The sequence below is a fragment of the Cryptomeria japonica genome, chromosome 7, assembly GCF_030272615.1.
Source record: "Cryptomeria japonica chromosome 7, Sugi_1.0, whole genome shotgun sequence".
Lineage (NCBI taxonomy): Eukaryota > Viridiplantae > Streptophyta > Pinopsida > Cupressales > Cupressaceae > Cryptomeria > Cryptomeria japonica.
The window spans coordinates 613562893-613582892 of NC_081411.1; the positions used below are offsets into that span (position 1 = coordinate 613562893).

At 35.5% G+C, this 20000-nt stretch overlaps 1 protein-coding gene across 1 annotated transcript in view; it reads right to left on the reverse strand.

Annotated features, from left to right (window-relative positions):
* The window catches only part of LOC131856869 (uncharacterized), a 42608-nt gene extending 24110 nt beyond the window's left edge, over window positions 1-18498 (reverse strand). Inside the window, exon 1 of the mRNA XM_059208820.1 lies at window positions 17773-18498. Within this exon, the coding sequence (XP_059064803.1) occupies window positions 17773-18498 (726 nt within the window). The remainder of the gene's footprint in view (window positions 1-17772) is intronic.
* Between the last annotated feature and the right edge of the window lie 1502 nt (window positions 18499-20000).

The window sequence follows — 20000 nt, forward strand, 5'->3', positions numbered from 1 at the left end:
GGCGTATCTACAGATCGTAAAATCACTCAATTTTTTCAGATTAGCTCTAAAATCATCATACCTTTCATCCCTGCAAATTTCGAAAAAAGTTGCAAGGACCGTGTTGCACTCCGAGCGCCACGGTCCCGGACATTTTTTCTGAAATTTCGGGAGACTGTCGTGATTGCATTTAACAGCTTAAATCTGGAAGATTGGCTGGTTTTACTGAAAATTGCTACCTCTAAATTCAAAATCTTTTCTCTCTCTCTAGTGCATGAGTTTTACAACAACAAGCCCTACTTACACTATTCCCGTTAGACGAAGCCGTAGAATTAAGTCCTTCCGAGGTTTAACTACTGAGGAGATGGAACCTAATTTGAGTAGCCTTTTTAACGAGGACATGGGTAATTCCTCTAATCCTCCGAATGATGAAGAAGCTCTCCATGAAGTTTCCGTTGAACAACTTTCCAAATTGGATAACCAATTTGACGATTTTCACCAATGGATGTCTCATGAGTATCCCGATAGTCAAGCTCTTCCTTTAATTGAGGGTCTAAAACGCATGCTTCAATGTGATAAGAATGGAATTGATATTTTGCGTGGTATTTCACACATTGTGAATTCGAATGTGATGCCTATGAAGAGTTGTGCTGAATCTTTAGGTTATACACAGCCTCCTACACAAGTCAATCATTCTATTCCTTTGACCACTTCTATTGCTAGTATACCTACCTTTACATCAAACATAATGGCTACTTCTATACAAGACATTCCTCCTGTGATCACTAGTCATGGGGGCAATCCTCCTTCTTCAATTAACCCTATTCCTTCATTCAATCCGACTTCTTCATTCATTCCTTCAATAAGTGTTCCTATTACATCTTCACAAATGAACATGACGCAAGGGAGCAATTCATTTAACCATTCCATTCCTCCTTGTAGTGTTCCTCCTATCCAATCATCTCCTATGGTTGACTATCATAGGGTCCCACCACCTTACTCTTTACCTTCTTTCAATAACATCACACCTCCATCTCAATCTAACACACCTAATATGAACTCTTCGACTGAAGCTACCATTAATAATCTTGCACAAACTGTCTCTTCTTTACAGCAACAAATTGCCTCTATGAATCAATCTAAGTTTAGTGTGCCCACATTTGATGTTGCGAGCCCACTTTCTCTTGATATTGTTCGAGCTATCCCTCCCAAACATGTTGAAATCCCGCATTTGGAGCTTTATAATGGTAAAGGAGATCCTCTAACACATGTTAAGACTTTTCAAACAATATGTACTGATTTTGCTTATGACCAAAGGTTGCTTGCAAAACTATTCACCAGAACATTAAGAGACAAAGCCCTACAATGGTATTGCTCGTTGCCTTCTTATTCTATTACTTCTTTCGAACAACTTGCAAATGCTTTCATTCAACAATTTCAAAACAATATAAGTCCTAAAGTTACTTTGATTGATTTAATGCATTGTAAACAAGGTGTTAAAGAAAAAGTGACTGATTTCATTGGTAGATATAAGCATTTGTATGCTCAAATTTCTTTTCCAGTGCCTGATAATGATATTCAAAGAATCTTTATTTCTAATTTGCAAAAAGATATTCGAGACAAACTTCTGTTTTCTGAGTTTACTTCTTTCCAACAGTTGTGTGCCACTCTTCACAATTATCAACTGACTGTGAGTCAAATGGAACAATCACATCCTATGGCTCCGAGTGATAAGGGTGATAGCAGTCAACAACCATTTGGGAAGTTTAAACCGAACAGAGATTCCATCAAATTCAATGAAAACATCATCAACAACAATGTGAATGCAGCATCAGGTGTGCCTCCTATTTCTAAATTTTTCAGGAAAGAAAGAAAGTATACTCCTTTGAATGAATCATTGCATGATATTATGAATAAGTTATTGGAACAAAATGTGCTTACTCTTCCTCCTATACGACAAATTGATCCTGCAAAGATTACTTCACCTTATTTTGATCACAAAGCTTTTTGTCACTTTCATCGTCAGCCTGGGCATGATACTGAAAAATGTTTTTCTTTAAAGGGTAAAATTCAAGATTTGATTGATAATAATACTATTTCTGTTTCTGGAGTGAATGATAAAGGCAACACATCTGTAGCTCCTCCTAACCAAAATCTTCAGATTTTTACTGATCCATTACCTTCTCATACCTCTCATACCTCTAATGCGATTGAGGCTAATGATTCCTCTTTCTCATCTGATGGTCTTGTGTCTATGACTCCGAATGTGATTAACTTTGTAGAGCAGCAAGAAATCCCTAAAGAACCTTCCATCACATTTGATTCTAGTGAAACCATTAGAGCACCTGATGGTCCTTTATACATAGTTGCAAAAGTCAAAAATACACCTTGCCGTGGAGTGCTTATTGATCCTTCGTGCATGGTTAATGTTATTACTGAAGAATTTCTTTTTACTTTGCAATTGAATCAAGTGATCTATGACAAAACAGATGTGATTGTGAAAATATTTGATGCATTTTCTTCTCCTGCAATTGGTTCTATTACATTGCCTATTGAGGTTCATAATAAATCTCTTGATGTGAACTTTGCTATTATTCCATCTTCCGAACAATTTCGTGTGAAGCTTGGCTATCCTTGGCTATCTTCCATGAAAACTATTGCTTCTCCTATTCATAAGTGTTTAAAATTTCCCCATAATGGTGAAGTTGTTATTGTCAATCATAGTCTCTTTAAACCAGCCGAAAGAACCTCTAGTGTTCCTATTGATTACTTTTGGCCCAAACAATTCCAATCTCTTCCTCCGCGAAGTGATCATCTTTTTAAATCTTATCAAAAGTGGAAAACAGATATGATCCTATCTCTAAGTGAACCTAGAACACCTAAACTTGACATTCCTATCATTCTTGAGAAGGAAATTCTTCCTTTGAAAGACAAAACTAATGTCTTTCCTCAAGAAGATTCCCAACCCGTCCCCATGGATGTGACTATGTCTATGCCTAATAAATCTTCTAAAAGTAGACCTATACCTCCTCGTCATGATGGACTTGGTCTTCTTCCTAAACCAAAAACTCTTCCTTTATATGGAGCAGTTCCTCCTCCTGCCTTTTATAGAGAGAAGAGACCTTCTTCTTCTCCTATTATCCAGCCTAAGAGACCACAACCTAAACATCCAAGTGATAAGGATGAGAACATTCCTCCTCCTCTATCTTCTACACTTCCTACTAAGACTAGACGTAATCGTTCTGCACGGGAACGCCGACGAAAGCGTCGTCTTAGGGCTCAAGCAGCTGCTTCTCAAACTTCACAATCTCCAAAAACACCTTCAACAAGCATTATTCCATTTTCTCCTCCGCCGGATATTGAGCCTAAATCTCCTAAACATAAGATGCATGATGGTCTTGATCCTGTGCGAGTTAAAGATCCTATTTTTATAAATCTTGATGATGATATAGATGAAAATGTTATGCATGATGAAAATGTTAATCCTCTTGCTTCTGATAGCAAATATGAACTTGTTGATGTTGATAACCATTTATCTAATGAATTTTCTAAAGCACTTATCCTAGCTCCTAGACAAGAACAATGTGGCTTGGAACATGAACATAGCCCTTGTTTGGATCTTGTGATAGCTCCATCTGCTATGTTGGATGTTCCTCTAGCGTGTTCCCTGCCTTCCCGAAACATTGATCAGCAAGATCGGGGGGTAGATGACGTGCTAGACTAGTTACATTAGCATAGCAGATTCTCTCCCCCTCTCTTTTGTTACTTCTTCTATATGTTATTCTCATTCTTCTATTTGTCATCCTTAGTGTTGTCTACTTGAGGACGATGCAAAGCATTGAGATCTCTTTGGTCTCTCTCATGTTGACTCAAAAGACACATGCGTTCCCTTCTTCTAGGTGACCTTCCTTGATTGGGGAATGAAGAACAATTATGCATACATCCATATGATATATACATGACTTATCATACAGCATACTGACCCCGAGGAAAGCAAAGTCACCTCGTGCTTTGTGTTTTGTGTCTATTATCCTTGGGTTTATCTCACACTTGGGGGCTAAATCTTTGCGATAACGTGCTCCTTTTCCTTTCTCATTTATTATGTGTATCACTACGTTAAAACAATCACCCCCGTTGAGGCGTGTGCGATCGCTTTAACGTAGGGGGGCATACACCCTGTCTATCCTTTCAAAGATACTTGAAAATTTCTTGGCAAACTTAGCTTTGTCTTGAAGATTTTTGGTATTTCTTTTGCATGACTCATAGTGAGGGAACCTTACTACTGACAGTCATGGTTCTCCCTCGTGATCTTCCCTTTTACTTTGTCAATCGAAGTCGTAAGATCCTTAGTCCACTGGGGGCTTGGTGTACCTTGCCTCCTTGACGTGGTGAAAGTCTTTCAACGTTGTTTCCTTGTACTTTACCAGAAGTATGAGCATACATACTCCCGCTAAAGTGGGGGCTAAATGTAGCGTCCTAAAATTGTGACACTTGCAATTTCGACTGCATTTCGGTCTTCACGATGGCGACGCAACACGCAACCTGAATGGAGACCCCAAAACTTGCTCACGACACTGAAAACTGCATTTTTCAAGCACCATTGGCCTGAACCTCCTTGCACCCCGCTGTCCCGGAGGTGGGACCAGAGCGCCCAATGCCCTGGTCCCTCAGGACCAGGGCGCCCAGCGCCCTAGTCCCTGGGTCCTATTTTGGGCCCGGTTTCCTAAGTGATATCAGGTCTTTTTGATTGCAATTTGGAAATATACTTCCCTGGTCGGCCTAAGGTCGGGAAAATCAGTCTATCAGCCCTAATTGACAAGTATATAAACTACATTTTTCTCTCTCATTTGGCATGAGAAGGACATATGTGAAAAGCGTGGAAACTATACTCAAGCATTCAAGCATTCAAGCAATTGATCATTCCAAGTCTCCATTCAAGGCTAAGTGTTGCATTCAAGTCAAGGATTCAACCATTGAAGAGGAGATCACTTATTACATGCTACATACTACAACATACAACATCTAAACCTTTGCACATAAGGATACAAACATCCTTAGAACAAGGTATTAGTACTTGTTTTACATTACAGTCATTTACATTTACAGCACTTGCTCATTTCTTGGTTAATTCCAAAACCGGGGTTTGACCTAAAGGCAAACCCCTAATCCCTAACCCCCCAATCGTCTTCGCTTTTCTGTGTGTAGGTTGCAGGTACGCGGCTGAAATTGAAGATTTGGAATCCTTGTGCAGAGACGAACCGATCCCACTTCGTTTCGCGGATTTTTCGGAGGACCGTGGCGCCGGGCGCCATCGTCCCGACAACTTTTTCTCAAATTTGCAGGACAGTGCCGTATCGACATTCTACTGCTAATTCCATGTCCGCAGCTTCATCCTATAACCTAAACTCAGTTTATAAGCGAATCTTTATGACTTTCTATGCATCCTTAGCTTAATTCCCTTAATCAACATTCTTTACAAAAGAGGGTAGCTTTGCTTTCCAAACCCTTGAAATTCATTTAGCATCCAATCTTACATTGTGTGGGATTGAATCTTATGAGTTTCAACCCCTCTTTTGAATGTAAAGTCTTCCTCCTAAGTGAAAACCCATCGAATCCTAGCGAACCTCCCTTCTCTCTCCTCGGAGTTAGAAGAGGGGAGACCAACTAGGGTTCGACCGCGATTTTCCGCTTTACAAAATGCATAAATTTGTCCGCCAAAGGCCAATGAACCATTAAATGGGGTTTAGGGCAGCGCTCCAATTTTTTTATTTTTTGGAAGAAGGGGAAAGATTTAGAATTGTCCTTTTTTTTAGAGGGACATCGAATGATGAAAGGAATGATAAAGAATACTCTAAAACTATTATAGAAGAAGTGTTCATGTCGGGTTCACCAAAATGTAGAGGAGGGGATTTGTCACCTCTAAGATGATGAATCTTAGAGGACAAATCAATCTTCCACTACCTCACTCAAACTGGCGCAAAGGATGAGCCGGGGGCTAAAAATAAAAAGCTAAGTTAGTAGACTGCGGATGAGACTCCTGAACAACTCTATTGAGTCTCTACCTCAGGATGAGTGTGCAAAGCTGGGACACCAGCGTGATGCACTGTCATCCAGTACGGATAGAACACAAAAATTTTATGGGGGTAGTAGATACAATTATAATATTAAATAAACATGGAAAAAAGCAAGATAAGATAATAACACGAGATGAGAAATATTAGAATGACTTGAGAAGAGGGAAAATAAAGAAGCTCGCAACCGGTCCACAATTGAAGCCTTCAACCAAATAAATCTTCTCTAATGCAACCTGCACACAAACCAGAAAGGAAAAATGTTTGGGGCTGCTTGGGGACTTGCCTCAGTCAAACCCTTGTTTTGGTGTTTCCACCTCCACATACAGCCAAATAGATTGATAGAATAAAAGATAAATTCAAGATAAGATAAATGATAATTGATAGAAGAGGGATGTGATAAATTCCAAGATTCCCAAAGACATGATAAATAGACATATATTACCAAAGAGGCTTGAGAAAGCCAAGAGAGTTGCAAAAGAATATTGTGAGAGCTTGAGAATGTTGTAGCAAAATAGAGACTACTGTAGCAAGTGAGAGAGAGTCAAAGAAAGTTGTGAGAGCCCAAAGAATAAGAGAGATTGTGTCCAGAATCTAGAGAGATTGAAAGAAGAGAAAAGAATGATTTAAAAGAGAGAAGAGGAGGGAAAGAAGAGATCCATGAGCCTTTAAGAAGATTTTGAGCCATTTCCACCGACGTGTGCAAGTGACAAGTGGAAATGCATGCTCAAAACTAACATTCAAACGTTAAGATGTCATGGGACGAATGCACGATGCGCAAACATCCGTGTGGCATGCTAATGTCTAGGAGAATTATGCTCAGAAACGACAAGTGGCAAGATAAACAAGCGACTAACATGAAATAGAAGTTGAAGGATAGATGTTAAAAGTTGTCTTGAGCATCCTAAGAGGAAAAAGGCTAATGCAAGGGCTGAAGTGAGCCTACTCAAGTTCTAGGGGAATGGACACCAAAGTGGTTCTAAAATATGTAGGTCGAATTACAAAGGGGTATGCAATTTTTGACACTACACTCATCAATCAACCTTTTCCAACTCTCAATCAACTTTTTGGAACAGAGTGATCAATTCAATTAACAAACCAATAAACTTAGTTCATCGACCGACATATTCAGTCATCTGATCACTCATCAATCAAATGAGCTTAACTCCCAATAAATTTTGTCTCGAGCAATCTCATCCATTGATTAATTTTGTTCTAGAAATGAATCTCAATTGTCCATTCTTATCCTCCATAATCTATAAATTTAGCCCATTTCTCCTCAATTTTCTTAACCACTATCTTTGAAATTATTGTGCCATCTTTATGCAAGAACCCCAACACAAAATTGAGAGCCACACAACACAATATTGGAGAAGAGCAATGTAATCCATGAAAGAATTCAATTGAGGGAGTTTTGGTTGAATTTTCTATGTTTAATTGATTTTAGCATACATTTCATTGTTATTTATAGTTTTCTTAATTATAATTGAGTTTTAGTGGCTATCTTAGATATTCTAATTAAATATGATTAATTTTCCTATAAATCATTAACTTTGATTTCATCACATTGTTAGAATCTTGGCGTCATTGTTGACAAATTAATCTTTTTTCAAGATTTTTCGATCAATTTCTTGAGGGGGCACCCTTATACCTTATCATCACTGGGGAATGCTTAATGTGATTTTTCATTAAACAACATTCTAAATCGCATTGTCTAAAAGAGAGGTAAAATACAGACACTAAAAATTGGTATCATCTGCGTTCTTCATTTTTAATTTAATCGTGCGTATAATCTTCATTATTTGTGCAATCCTATCCCGCTTTGCTTTTACCATTTTATATCTACATCATTTCATTTTCTTCCCATTTTGAGTTTGGGATTTCATTTTATCCTCAAATTTATCCCCTTTGTGATTGATCTTTCCTTTTTCATTTCTGCGGTGTCAGTTTACCTAATTTTGTCTTGATTAGGTCATTTTGCTCTTATTCTGATCCTATCATTTTGCCTCATCCATTTTCTATCCAAATCATTTTATTTTCTTCCCATTTCAAGTCTGGGATTTCATTTTATCCTCATCTTCATCCCCTTGGTGTGGGTTCGTTCCCCTCTCAATCTGATGATGTGAGTTTTCAATCTAAACCCCTATCCCGATTAGGGTGTTTCGCTTCCTTTTTGGTCTTGTTGCTTTCCATTTTTTGTCCTGTTGGCTTCATTTTTTTCCCTATTCCTATTTTATGGTTTTCTTTTGACCTCTTTTCCCACCACATGATGTCTCATTTGTCCCTTTTTCATCCGTTGACCTTCTTTGACCCGCTTTTACTTGATTTTACCTGGTTTGACCTAATTTTCCCATTTTCACTCAATTTTTCACATTTTTTGTTTGAACTTTCCCAATTATTTCTAATTTCACCCTTTTTGACCATAATTAAGGTCTCCAAACATCAGTTTGACTAATTCCCCCTTTAGGTTTAATTAATTCTTTAATTAATTAAGCCCCCTTTTACTATTTTTTTATCTTTTAATCTTTCATCATTTAACCATCTCCTTCTAATATTCATTAAATAATAATATTATTTAATTAATTTTGATTTTACACTTTAATTAAATAATATTAATTATTTAATTAAATTTTCAATTTCTATCTCTCATAATTGAGTAATTTATTTAAAATACTTAAATTAACTAATCATGTCATAATTGAATAAATATCTTTATTTATTTAATTATTTGTCTTAAATGTCCTCCTATTTTTTGTAAATGGCAACAATATCTTAGATATTTATGAGATTTTCCCTAATATTCTCTTTGATTTTTGAAAATCCTTCAATTTGAAAATATCTGATTAATCTTAATTTTAAATTTAAAAATGAGGTATGCATCCTCGAAAAATTGACTTTTTTGTTTTTTCTTCGCTTTTTCTCATCTCCTTCATCCTTCCTTGAATGGCAGCTCTAACATGCATTTAATCAGGTATGTCCATCTAACCAAAAATATTTTTGATCTCGTCCATCAGTCGAGTCTCCGATTTTCTATAAATTGGGACATCTTTCAATCAATTCATCTAATTTTATCATTGTCATTTTGTCCAAATAGCTTAGCAATCCACTTTTCGAGTATTGTTATTATGTCTAACTTTTGAATAATCTTAATCATCTAGTTTAATAAATCACACTTTTGAGTCATCCTTGCAATCACCTTTCTTTCATTTATACTTCCATTTGCATGATGAGAGTGACATCAATTACAAGATAAAGAAAGAACAATGGAGCCAAGCTGAAAGAATAGGTCATACTTGTATGGTGTTTTCATATTTTGTTTTAGTGTCTCTATTAGTAGGATTAGGATACGTTAGCATAATTGTTAATAAGTTTGTGATTTTCTTTCAAATTATGCTATTGGTTTTATTTCTCATCTAACCTCATGAGGGCTTCGCTAAATAGGTGATATCATATCACATGCATTCATATTGGGGTGTTTAATATCCCAAAAATGAGGGTGTGATATATTGCCCATCGGTGAAAATAGGGGAGGTTTTAATTCAGGCTATGAAAAAATGCAATATTTTGTGCAAATAGGGGGGCTTTTAATTTAGGTTTTTTATTGGGAGGGGGTGGAAAAAAAGGAGTTTAGGGCAATATTTTTTTAAAATAGGGGGATTATTTAGTATGCCATGAACGCAGGTGATATAACCTAGGTTCACTAAGTGAAGCCCCCGTGTCTAACCTCCCCTCAAATCTTTTGCCAATCTACACTACATTCTAATTTTCTAATTTGTTTTGTTTTGTGGAGACTCTAGAAGAATATTTGTATTGTTTTAGACAATCTTACTTTTCTTTAACACCCCCAACCTTAAATTTTTTTGGAACAATACAAAGAAAATAAAAGAGAGAGGGGAGCACTATACCACTATTCCCCTAGATAGTTACCTCTAACATACCATCATTCCTTGTAATTTTATAAATTTGGTTTCAGCCATACTTTAGTAAATAGATCAATTTTTTTTATTCAATTGGATGAAATTTTAGATTGGCATGAATTGCTTAAACATGAATTCATATGTGGTGAACATAAATTTGAATATGTTTTGTCTTAACATGAAAAACTTGATTGTTTGCAACTTGTATGGTACTATGATTGTCACAATACAAAGCAGTAGTAGAGCTTTGAAATCAAGCTCAAATAAAAGACATAGAAGTTGGATTGCTTCCTTTTTTGCTTCTTTTGTTGCTCTATATTCTACTTCACATAAAGACAATGATGATGTTTTCTTTTTCAACTCCATGTAGTAGGGCCTAATCCAAGATATGATATATATATATATATATATATATATAACCATTGCTAAATTTTTAATCATCTAAATCAACACCCCAATCTAAATCTATAATCCAACCAAAAAAATTAAATTTTAATAACTATATTAGATATCATAGCGCATTTTTCATTAACATATCACAAAATTCATTTTATAGCCAATCATTACTTTCTTTAGGTGCTTGCATAAATCTAGATACTAGATTGACCATAAGACAAATGCATGGTCTAGAATGAATTAGATAAACCAAACTACCTACAAGTTGTTTGTATAAAGTAGCCTCCACTCTACTGCAAGTTGTAACGTCCTAAAATTGCACCACTTGCAATTTTTCAATTGCATTTGGGTCTTCTCCTTAGTGTTTGCGCCCCTCGGCCTGATCGGAGACCTGATTATGCTCACACATATCAAAAACTTCATTCAACTCAATGATGCACCCTGCCTGCACCTTGATCCTACCCCAAATTAGGGCAGAACCAAAGTGTGGTTCCCTGGTCCCCATTAATGGGGACCTATCTTGGACCCCTCCCCCTGACCCATCTCAAATTTGAAGTGGGAAAATCCCCCCCTATGTCGGCTCAAGTCATAAAATTAGTCAATTAATTCTATGAGCAAGTATATAAGAGGGATTTCCCCTCTCATTTGACAATCTGTTATCACACACACACATAAGAGGTCTTCAAGTATTCAAGAGATCAAGCATCCAAGCATTCAAGAGCAATTGAGCATTTTCAGTCTTCCTTCAAGCTTTGGAGTAGCAATAGAGTCAAGATTTCAACCATTGAAGAGGATATCATCATTCTACTTCATGAAATCATAATTCCATGTGGAGGCAAGAAAAAATTCGCAAGGATGTATAAGCATTTCATTTTTCAGTCAATTCAACATCCCCTCAAAGAGGAGGATTTCTACTTTCAGTCATTTCAATTACATTATTTCAACCACTTGGTTAATTCCAAATCTGGGGTTTGACCTAAAGGCAAGCCCCTATTCCCAACACATTTCCCTTTCCTTCTGTGCGCAGAAAGCAGGTGCGCAGCTGTACTTCTGGAATTAAGTTTTATTTGCAGAGATGCAAAAACCCTTTTCGGCGTGCTGAAAGTTTGGAGGACCGATAGTAGGGCGACTTGGTCCCTTAGTCTTAATTTCACAGAGAAGCTCTGAATCATCTCAAACTTCTCAAATCCAAGCGCATGACTAAATTCCAAATCTGTAGCTCATTGTTTTCTCATACTTGTCTTCATTTCTAGCACTTAGTCTTAATTCAACTAGTCAACTTACAAAAGAGGGTCAAACACATTCCAAACACAACCAATCTACTTAGTATTTAGCCATTGCATCATTTAGGATTGGATCTAGTAGATTCATTCCCCTCTTTTGAATGTAAAGTCTCCCCAAGTGAAAATTGAGCTTAGTGAATCCTCCTTTACCCGTGGTGAATTTGCTAAGCTCCCAATTTTCTGCTTTACACAAGTAAGATAAATGCATGGTCTAGAATTAATTAGATAAACCAAACTACCTACGAGTTGTTTGTATAAAGTAGCCTTCACTCTATTGCAAGTGCATTCTTTAGTAAGCTTGACTCTAAATTGAAAGGGAGCAAGCTAGCTTGGTCTAGAATGAATTAGATAAACCAAGTTACTTACAATATGTTTGTATAAAGTAGCATCCACTCTCTTGGAAGTACATTCTTTAGTAAACTTTACTCTAGATTGAAAGGGAGTAAAAGTCAGCTTTCCATCAATCATATTAATTTTTTTAATAAGATTCAAAGCTACTTGTATTGTGAGATGAATAATCCATCATGTAGTCTACAAAATTTAAAATCAAGAAAATCATATAGTTCACTCAATCATTCATACGAAATATCATTTTAAGATCTAAATTTAAGCCATTGATTAACCCAATATCTGGTCAAGCAATGAGCAGGTCATTTATATAAACAACAAGAAGAAGAATCTCAACTTGGTCTTTCTTCATAAAAATATTTGGATCATTTAAACTTTTTAAACCCATAAAAATGGAAGTAACTATCAATTTTATCATTCCATTCTCTTGGTGTTTGTTTTAGACCATAAGTGACTTCTTTGATCTTTTAACAAGGTTAAGATATTGATCAATAAAACTTGTTGGTTGATTCACATATATTTTTTCATTTGAAACTCTATTTAAATAAACATTTTTGACATACATTTGATGAATATACCACCCAAGGCTAGCAACCAAAACAAGAATAATTCTAACTATATTCATTTTTTATATTTGGAGCAAATGTTTCTTCATAATCAACATCTTCTTGATTAAATCTCTTTGCAATCAAACTAGCTTTGAATTTTCCTATATCTCTATATGATTTGATTAGATTTTTTTGTAATCCCTTTCGCAACCAATGATGTTTTTACTTTTAGAGAGGGGAACAAGTTCCCAAGTGTCATGCCCAAACTTTTGGGCAAAAACTCAACGACAATTTTTTTTTTTATTCACTTAATTACTTGTGACCTACATTTAATTAGATGTGATAACTTAATAAGTTTCACTAAAAGAAATCTTAATTGACATTAAGAATGGGTTTCTAAAGTGAGCGATGTATTAAAATTTAACTAGAAGACTTAGGTCGTATCTCAAACTCCTAAGCGATCAAATTAGATTTTAATTTACGTAATAATTATAATAACTCCCATTATCGAGAGCAGAATAAATTAATTTTTTAAGGATAATTTCCTTTTTAATATTAAATAAATTCACCCAAAAGATCCTCCAACTTTAATTACATTTCAGAATATTTAAATAAACCCAAATCAACTAAATTAACATTAATACAAATTTCTTGAATTAATATTAATTATTTAACTAAGTAAAGGAATATAAAGTTTTCAAAACGTCGTTAAATTACTAATCCATTAATAATGTTGCCCAGAAAATATATTCTCCATTATTGACATTTGGTCCTCTAATAGTTTTAAGTAATCACTTATAATTAAACTATCCCCTTAAATAAAAGAACACATTAAGGATTTAGTTAATCAATTATAATTTAAAAATACACCCCTTAGAATTCATATAATTAGTTATAATTAACAATACCCCTTAGGGATTTATATATAATCAATTACAATTAAAAGACCCTCCTTAATAAAATAACCATCTAATAATCTTCATTAAAATATTCCATTTAAAACATATATCCTATGAAAACAAATTCCCTAAGAGATTTAAATGATCCCTATAACTTTATAAATTTAAGTCTATTAAAATGGGATCATCCCCATTCACTTTATTTCAAATTTAAAAAAAAAAAACCCTCTATTATTATTTTATTCTTTTATACCTTATTTAGGATTTCTCTCTTTTCCTTCTTTTAAAACAAACATGTCTTTACATACTTCTCTCTTATTTTCTCTCTTATTTACCCTAACTATGTTAGGGTTTTAATATTTTTGGTTGCAAGGCGAACTGGTTTTATCCATGGCTGAGGGCATGTCAGTAGGGTTTGCAGGCCATGACGGACGACAGGGGGATTTTAAGGCAGAGAGTTGTCTCACTGTGGATACCCACAGTGGCAGTCGAGCCTCCACTACGGGGTACCCACTCGACGGCGGGGGCTGGGGTGGAGCTCTCGGCTCCCCCATTCCCCGTGTCAAATTCATATTTTTTAAAATTTTATTTTATTTTATTCTTTATTTCTGCATTAAATTATATTTTAAGCATGATTATTATATACACGTGTAAATATGAATATATTTTCCAGTTCATTTATATCTACAATAAGATGTATATATGTATTTTCTGAGAGATAATAACCAGTTTATTATGTCAAACAGAACCTTATATTATTAAAAATATTATATATATATATATATATATATATATATATATATATATATATATATATATATATATATATATATATATATATATATATATATATATATATATATATATATATATATATATGTTTGTGTAGAAACATACATTCACTGTGTACATTTCTTTCCAGAATGATTTATATTAACTAGTAATACTAGTTTTACCTTTAATGTACAAATAGATATATATAGTTTGATGAAATTTATTTATTCACTGTTTTAAATTGTTCTATTGCAGATTGGATTAGTTTAGCAACACAATATTAATCTACTTGTAATACTTCTTTTATTTTATTTTATTTTATGTTAATCTATAGATATAAATATGTAGAGATACACAAGTTAAAATCATTGTATTCTCATAGGGGTATGCTCACTGTCATTTTCCAGATTTATTAAATGAAAGAAATTAATAGAAATGTTACAATGAACTTCTACTTTCAGATTTAGGATACTACTAGTTTCATGAGTTTGAATGAATACTAATGGAATGAATACTAATGTAGTGATTAAAATAACTGAACTTTAAACTAGGTAATAACCAGATTTAAATACTAAGCAAGAATATAAGCAAAAGGATTAACTATCTATTTTCCTTCCAATGTAATCTATTTTTTTACTTATAAAGAAATTATGCAACCTGTAAATACATATTTAATTCTCTTTACTCCTACTTTTGCAAATGAATATTTTTTTGAATGAATCTACTCAATAGTTCAGATAGATTTAAAAATAAGATGCATATTGTTGGTATTATGGATGTGCTGCATTAGTTTTGTCATTGATGTCAACAGTTATCATCTAGAGATCTTTGGTTATGTTGAACCAACACATTGTGTTCACCAGCATGTTCAATGACTTATGCACAGTCATAGGTTATATTGTTCACCGGTAGGTTATATTGTTCACCGGCACTAAGGATGACTTGTTATCATCTGGAGATCACTTGGTTATGTCGAAGACATGGTTTGGATACTTGGTTTTGGTGTTTTGGTTATTGTTCTAATCGGGTTGGCATATTTGTTGTTACTGGCAAATTGGTCTAGGTTATTGACCGGTATGCATTATCTATTCCAAATCAGCACAACACGTTATGGAGATGATTTATTGATTGGATATTGTTGTAAATATATTGAGTTGACATGATGCATCGCATCTTGACTTATTTGTAATTGGTTTTATTGTAATATTCTTAGTTAGCCGACCTACACATTTGGTTTTAGGTTTTGGTATATATGTAAGATCTCATTTGTGAGATGAGATGAAGAGAAGTAACGGTATATGGTATATGGTATTGTAACATGGTATGCGTGAATATTGAAGATCATATGAGAAGACCATAGAGAAGGTTCAAGGAAGGTTTGAATGTGATTATCATAGCTTAACCGATACTAAATCCAGCATTGAAGATGCTACTTTGAGCAATACATTATCATTGGATTTAACCATCCAATTGTAGTCATTGTGACTCCTATTTTGTGATTGAGCAGTGAGCTCTAGGCGGTTGGCCTTTTTGCATGTGCAGACCCCATTTGTATACACATACTATCTGCAGTAGTATCATCTGATTGTGGGTAAGGTTTCCCACTGTGGTTTTTCCCCTTACAAGGTTTCCACGTACAAATATTTGTGTTATGTGTTGTGGATGTAGTTTCTCTTTCTGTTTTATGCATTAAGCTTCACCGGTATTAATATTAATTGCTAATCTATCAACCGACATTAAGTTTGGTTTACCGGTATTATGCATCAAGTTTGATTAAGTTATATTTGGATTGAAATTAATAGACAATTGATTCACCCCCCCCCCCTCTCAGTTGCCTCCTGGGTCCTAACAATTGGTATCAGAGCCTAGTCCTCTTTTTGCAGAAGTCTAACAGCTTGATGAGATTCTATGGAAACAAAAATTTCTAGGAAGGATAGTCTGAAACTTGATGGAACCAACTATGGTATATGGAAGATCAGAATGGAGACACATCTGAATTGCATTGGAAGAGACATATGAGATGTTACAAATAATGGCTATGTTGGTCCTACACCGAATCAACCTAATCCACCGACATTGGGTAAAGATCAAGAAAATGATTTGCAAAGCAAGAGAAGCACTTTTGAGCGCATTATCATATCAGCAAATCATGGGCTTATCAGACCGATCTACTGCTAAAGCTATTTGGGATAAATTGGAGACACTGAATGAAGGTAATACTACTGTCAAAATTGCAAAACTAGAATGCTTCCAGGTTAGGTATGAAAATCTGAAAATGGAAGAAGATGAAAGAATTTATGCTTTTATGGAAAGAGTTAATGAAATTATTTTAGGAATACAATGTTGTGGAGGATCCTTAAGTGAAGATGAAATTGTTTCTAAATTTTTAAGAGCATTGCCACCAGCATACAAAATGAAAGTAACTGCTATTAATGAGTTGAGAACAATGCCTAATACATCAGTATCTAGAGATACCTTGGTTGGAAAACTTTCAGCATTTGAGCTTGAGGAATTTGGTCCTGTTGCTACAATTAAGACAGATTTAGCCTTCAAAGTATCATCATCTGCATCATCATCATCATCATCATCATCATCTGAAAAATCTAATTGGAAAGCACTTTATGCAAAAGAACTTGAAGATATCAGAAAGGAAAATGAAGAACTAGAAGAACTTGAAGCACTATTTGCAAGGAAAATGCCTAAAGGTCCTATTGGAAGTAAGTATGAAGGTAAAGCACCATTTAAATGTTTTAACTGCAATAAAGTTGGTCATATGGAATCTAGATGTCTTGATAGACATGCAATATTGAGAGAAGCTAAAAGAACATATAAGCCTAACCCTAAATATCAGAGATACATATTTAAGAAGAATAGAGACAAATAATGTTAATATGTTGATGAAGGAGTTACTGATGATTTTGATGAAGAACTAGTAGACAATGGATGGGCTTTTGTTGCAATAAAAGAAGATCAACTGACACCTACTGTTCCACCGGTAGAGCAGGCCCTGGCAGCTAAAATTGAAGAAAATGATGAATGGATTATAGATTCCGGATGTTCACATCATATGACTGGTGATAAAAGTAAATTATTATCTTTTCAAGAATACAATGGAGGTCTAGTAAGATTTGGTGATGATAAAGCTTGTTTGATCAAAGGAAAAGGCACTATATCTTTTGATAGTAAGCACAATACTGACAACATTTATTATGTTGAAGGTTTGAAGCATAATCTTTTGAGTGTTTTTTATTAAGATAAAAACAGGTTTTGAAGGGGCCCCGAAACCCTTTTACAAAAGATCCTTATGAGATAAAAGCATTAAGAAACTGAAAGGAACATACATAGGAAAAACCAACATAGCAACTAGAAAAAACTAGCAAAAAAGCCCCAAAAAACCAGTGACAGCTGGCCAAACTAGACAAAGCACAAAAAAGGAGCTATTTTATGTTTTTTAGGGCATTAGCCAAGTTACTGCTAATCCCATATAGTTCTTTGATATTATCCCTAAGATTAGGGATTTCCTTAGCAAATGCCACAGCTGCTTTCTTCAAGCTCACCCTAGTTCTCTTTGCCGCTCCACCGGGAGTAGAATCCCCGATCCCAGTCTTGATAGCATCTTCATCAATGTAGAGGTCCACCACTAGTTTGGGAGAGCTGGAGCTTTCAAGGACCTTGGAAATTTCCTCTAGGTTCTTTGTAACAGCAGTCAAGATGTTCAGAAACATTCCCAACAGGTTTTTCATTGCCGCTTTACCTTCTTCTAGATTGTCAATTTGAGCTTCCATCTTCTTAGCTTTTTCCTCCATGTCCTGCTTCCATTGTTTATGGTTCCTATCATCTTCCTTCCTTTTCTCCTCCATCTTCTTACCATTTTTTTCCATATTCTTCAAAAATTCATATGTCCACTTGTCAAAACCTAATCTAGCCTTGGTAAGGTTTTTGAGGTTATCCAGGAACAACCCTTCTCCAACACCCTCCTTTTCTTTACTCAGACTATCCTTAGCCGTTTCCTTCTCAGTTTCCTTATTCTTCTCCCTCTCAAAATTCATTTCTTTTTCCTCATTAACCTTATCATCCTTCTCCACCATAGGTTGGCTGTTGACATTGCCTAGGATAGCACTATGAGTTGGGCTATCTTGGTCAGACACGTCCTCAGCTTCATCTTCCTCGGCTCCCACATCCTCATCTTTCCAACTTTCTTCACCTCCAGACTCATCTGTATCCATTTTATTGCCATCTTTTCCGGTTTCCTCTATGTCATTCTTGTTTGCTTGGGTTTTCATCCCAGTAGCACTCTTGCTCTTTTTGCTCTGAGTCGACTCTTCCTTGCTGGGTCCGCCTTCCTCTAGCTTTCTCTTGCCTTTCCCTGGATAAGCAGATAATCTCTTGTTTTCCTGAATGGCAAGGATTTTGCAGTGCTCATAAATGAGCAGAATGAGGCCACAATGAAGCACCGGGTTCGAAGGATGCTTGTTGTGTTTTTTGAGAGACCTCGACAAAGACTTGAAGAGGTAGTAGGGCAGGGAAACCCTTTTCTCATGCCTAAAGTGGTTTGATAGCACAAAATGGTAAGTATGGGCCCTAGTAAAATTACCCTCCACTATTATGTATTCCATGATAGCATTCAACACACAGCCCCAATTTTTTTGATGTTGGAGGCATCATAATAACCCCCCGTGGCTTTACCTATTTTAGCCCTCTCCTTCTCCTTATGCGGAAAAAGTTTAACCACGTTATTGGAAACTTTAAGATCTCTAAAAAAATTGAGACCTGAGTGGGGCATACCTGTTACAGTCACAATGAGGTTCGCGTCCAATTTGAACCTCACACCATGGATTTTAAAAGACCCATTACTCCAATTTTTAGTTATTTTGGAGACTGCAAGATTAACCCTGCCTTTATCATAATCAACCAACTTCTCCATAAAATTCGTCAGAGACCCTTTTTCCAGCTTCGTCCATACTTTTGGCATTTCCTTCCATCTGGATATGTTATCTGGTTCCTCCCTCCTTAGATCCCCTCCCATATTCAATTTCAAAATGTCACCTCTGTTCTTCTACAAACTCAGAGCTTCTTTCCCGTTGTCTCTTGAAATTTTGAAAATGTTAACCCACAAAGTGTGCGGAGGGTTAATATCTTTGATTATGATTCTGCCAATTTGCCAAGTAACCATTACCTTTCTATAAATGCATAAATTACTCATTTCAACTATCATAATTGTGCGGTCCTTCTTTCCCCATGAATCTATCCTTTCTTAGGAGATTTTTAATACTAAAATTGATATTATCTTCCCCATGCCAAATGGTTTGAGCTTCAAAGTTAATGCCTAGGTTCGCCAGGCCATCCACAACCAATTTTTTTTCCCTTAAGGCATGTTCAATTATTAGAACTTTAAAGCTAGCAATAATTTCTCTAGCTTTAAAAATTATGTTTTTTATAGACCATGATGGCTTGGTTTCCCCCTTCAAGCACTTGATAATATTTAGAGAGTCTCCCTCCAGCCATAATTTGTCATGATTTAGGTTCTTAGCAATAATCAAAGTATTCAGAGTTGCTAAAGCTTCAACATAATGACTTGTTTGACTTCCCAGAGGACCAACAACCGCCACTAGGCAACTTCCAACAAAATTTTTGACAATACCCCCATAACCAGCTTTACCCGGATTCCCCTTCGATGCCCCATCAAAGTTGGCCTTTATCCATCCCTGAAGAGGAAAGCACCACACCAGACCTTCCCTACCCTTCTCCTTACTGGACTTGGTGATAGAAAGATTCCATCTATCAT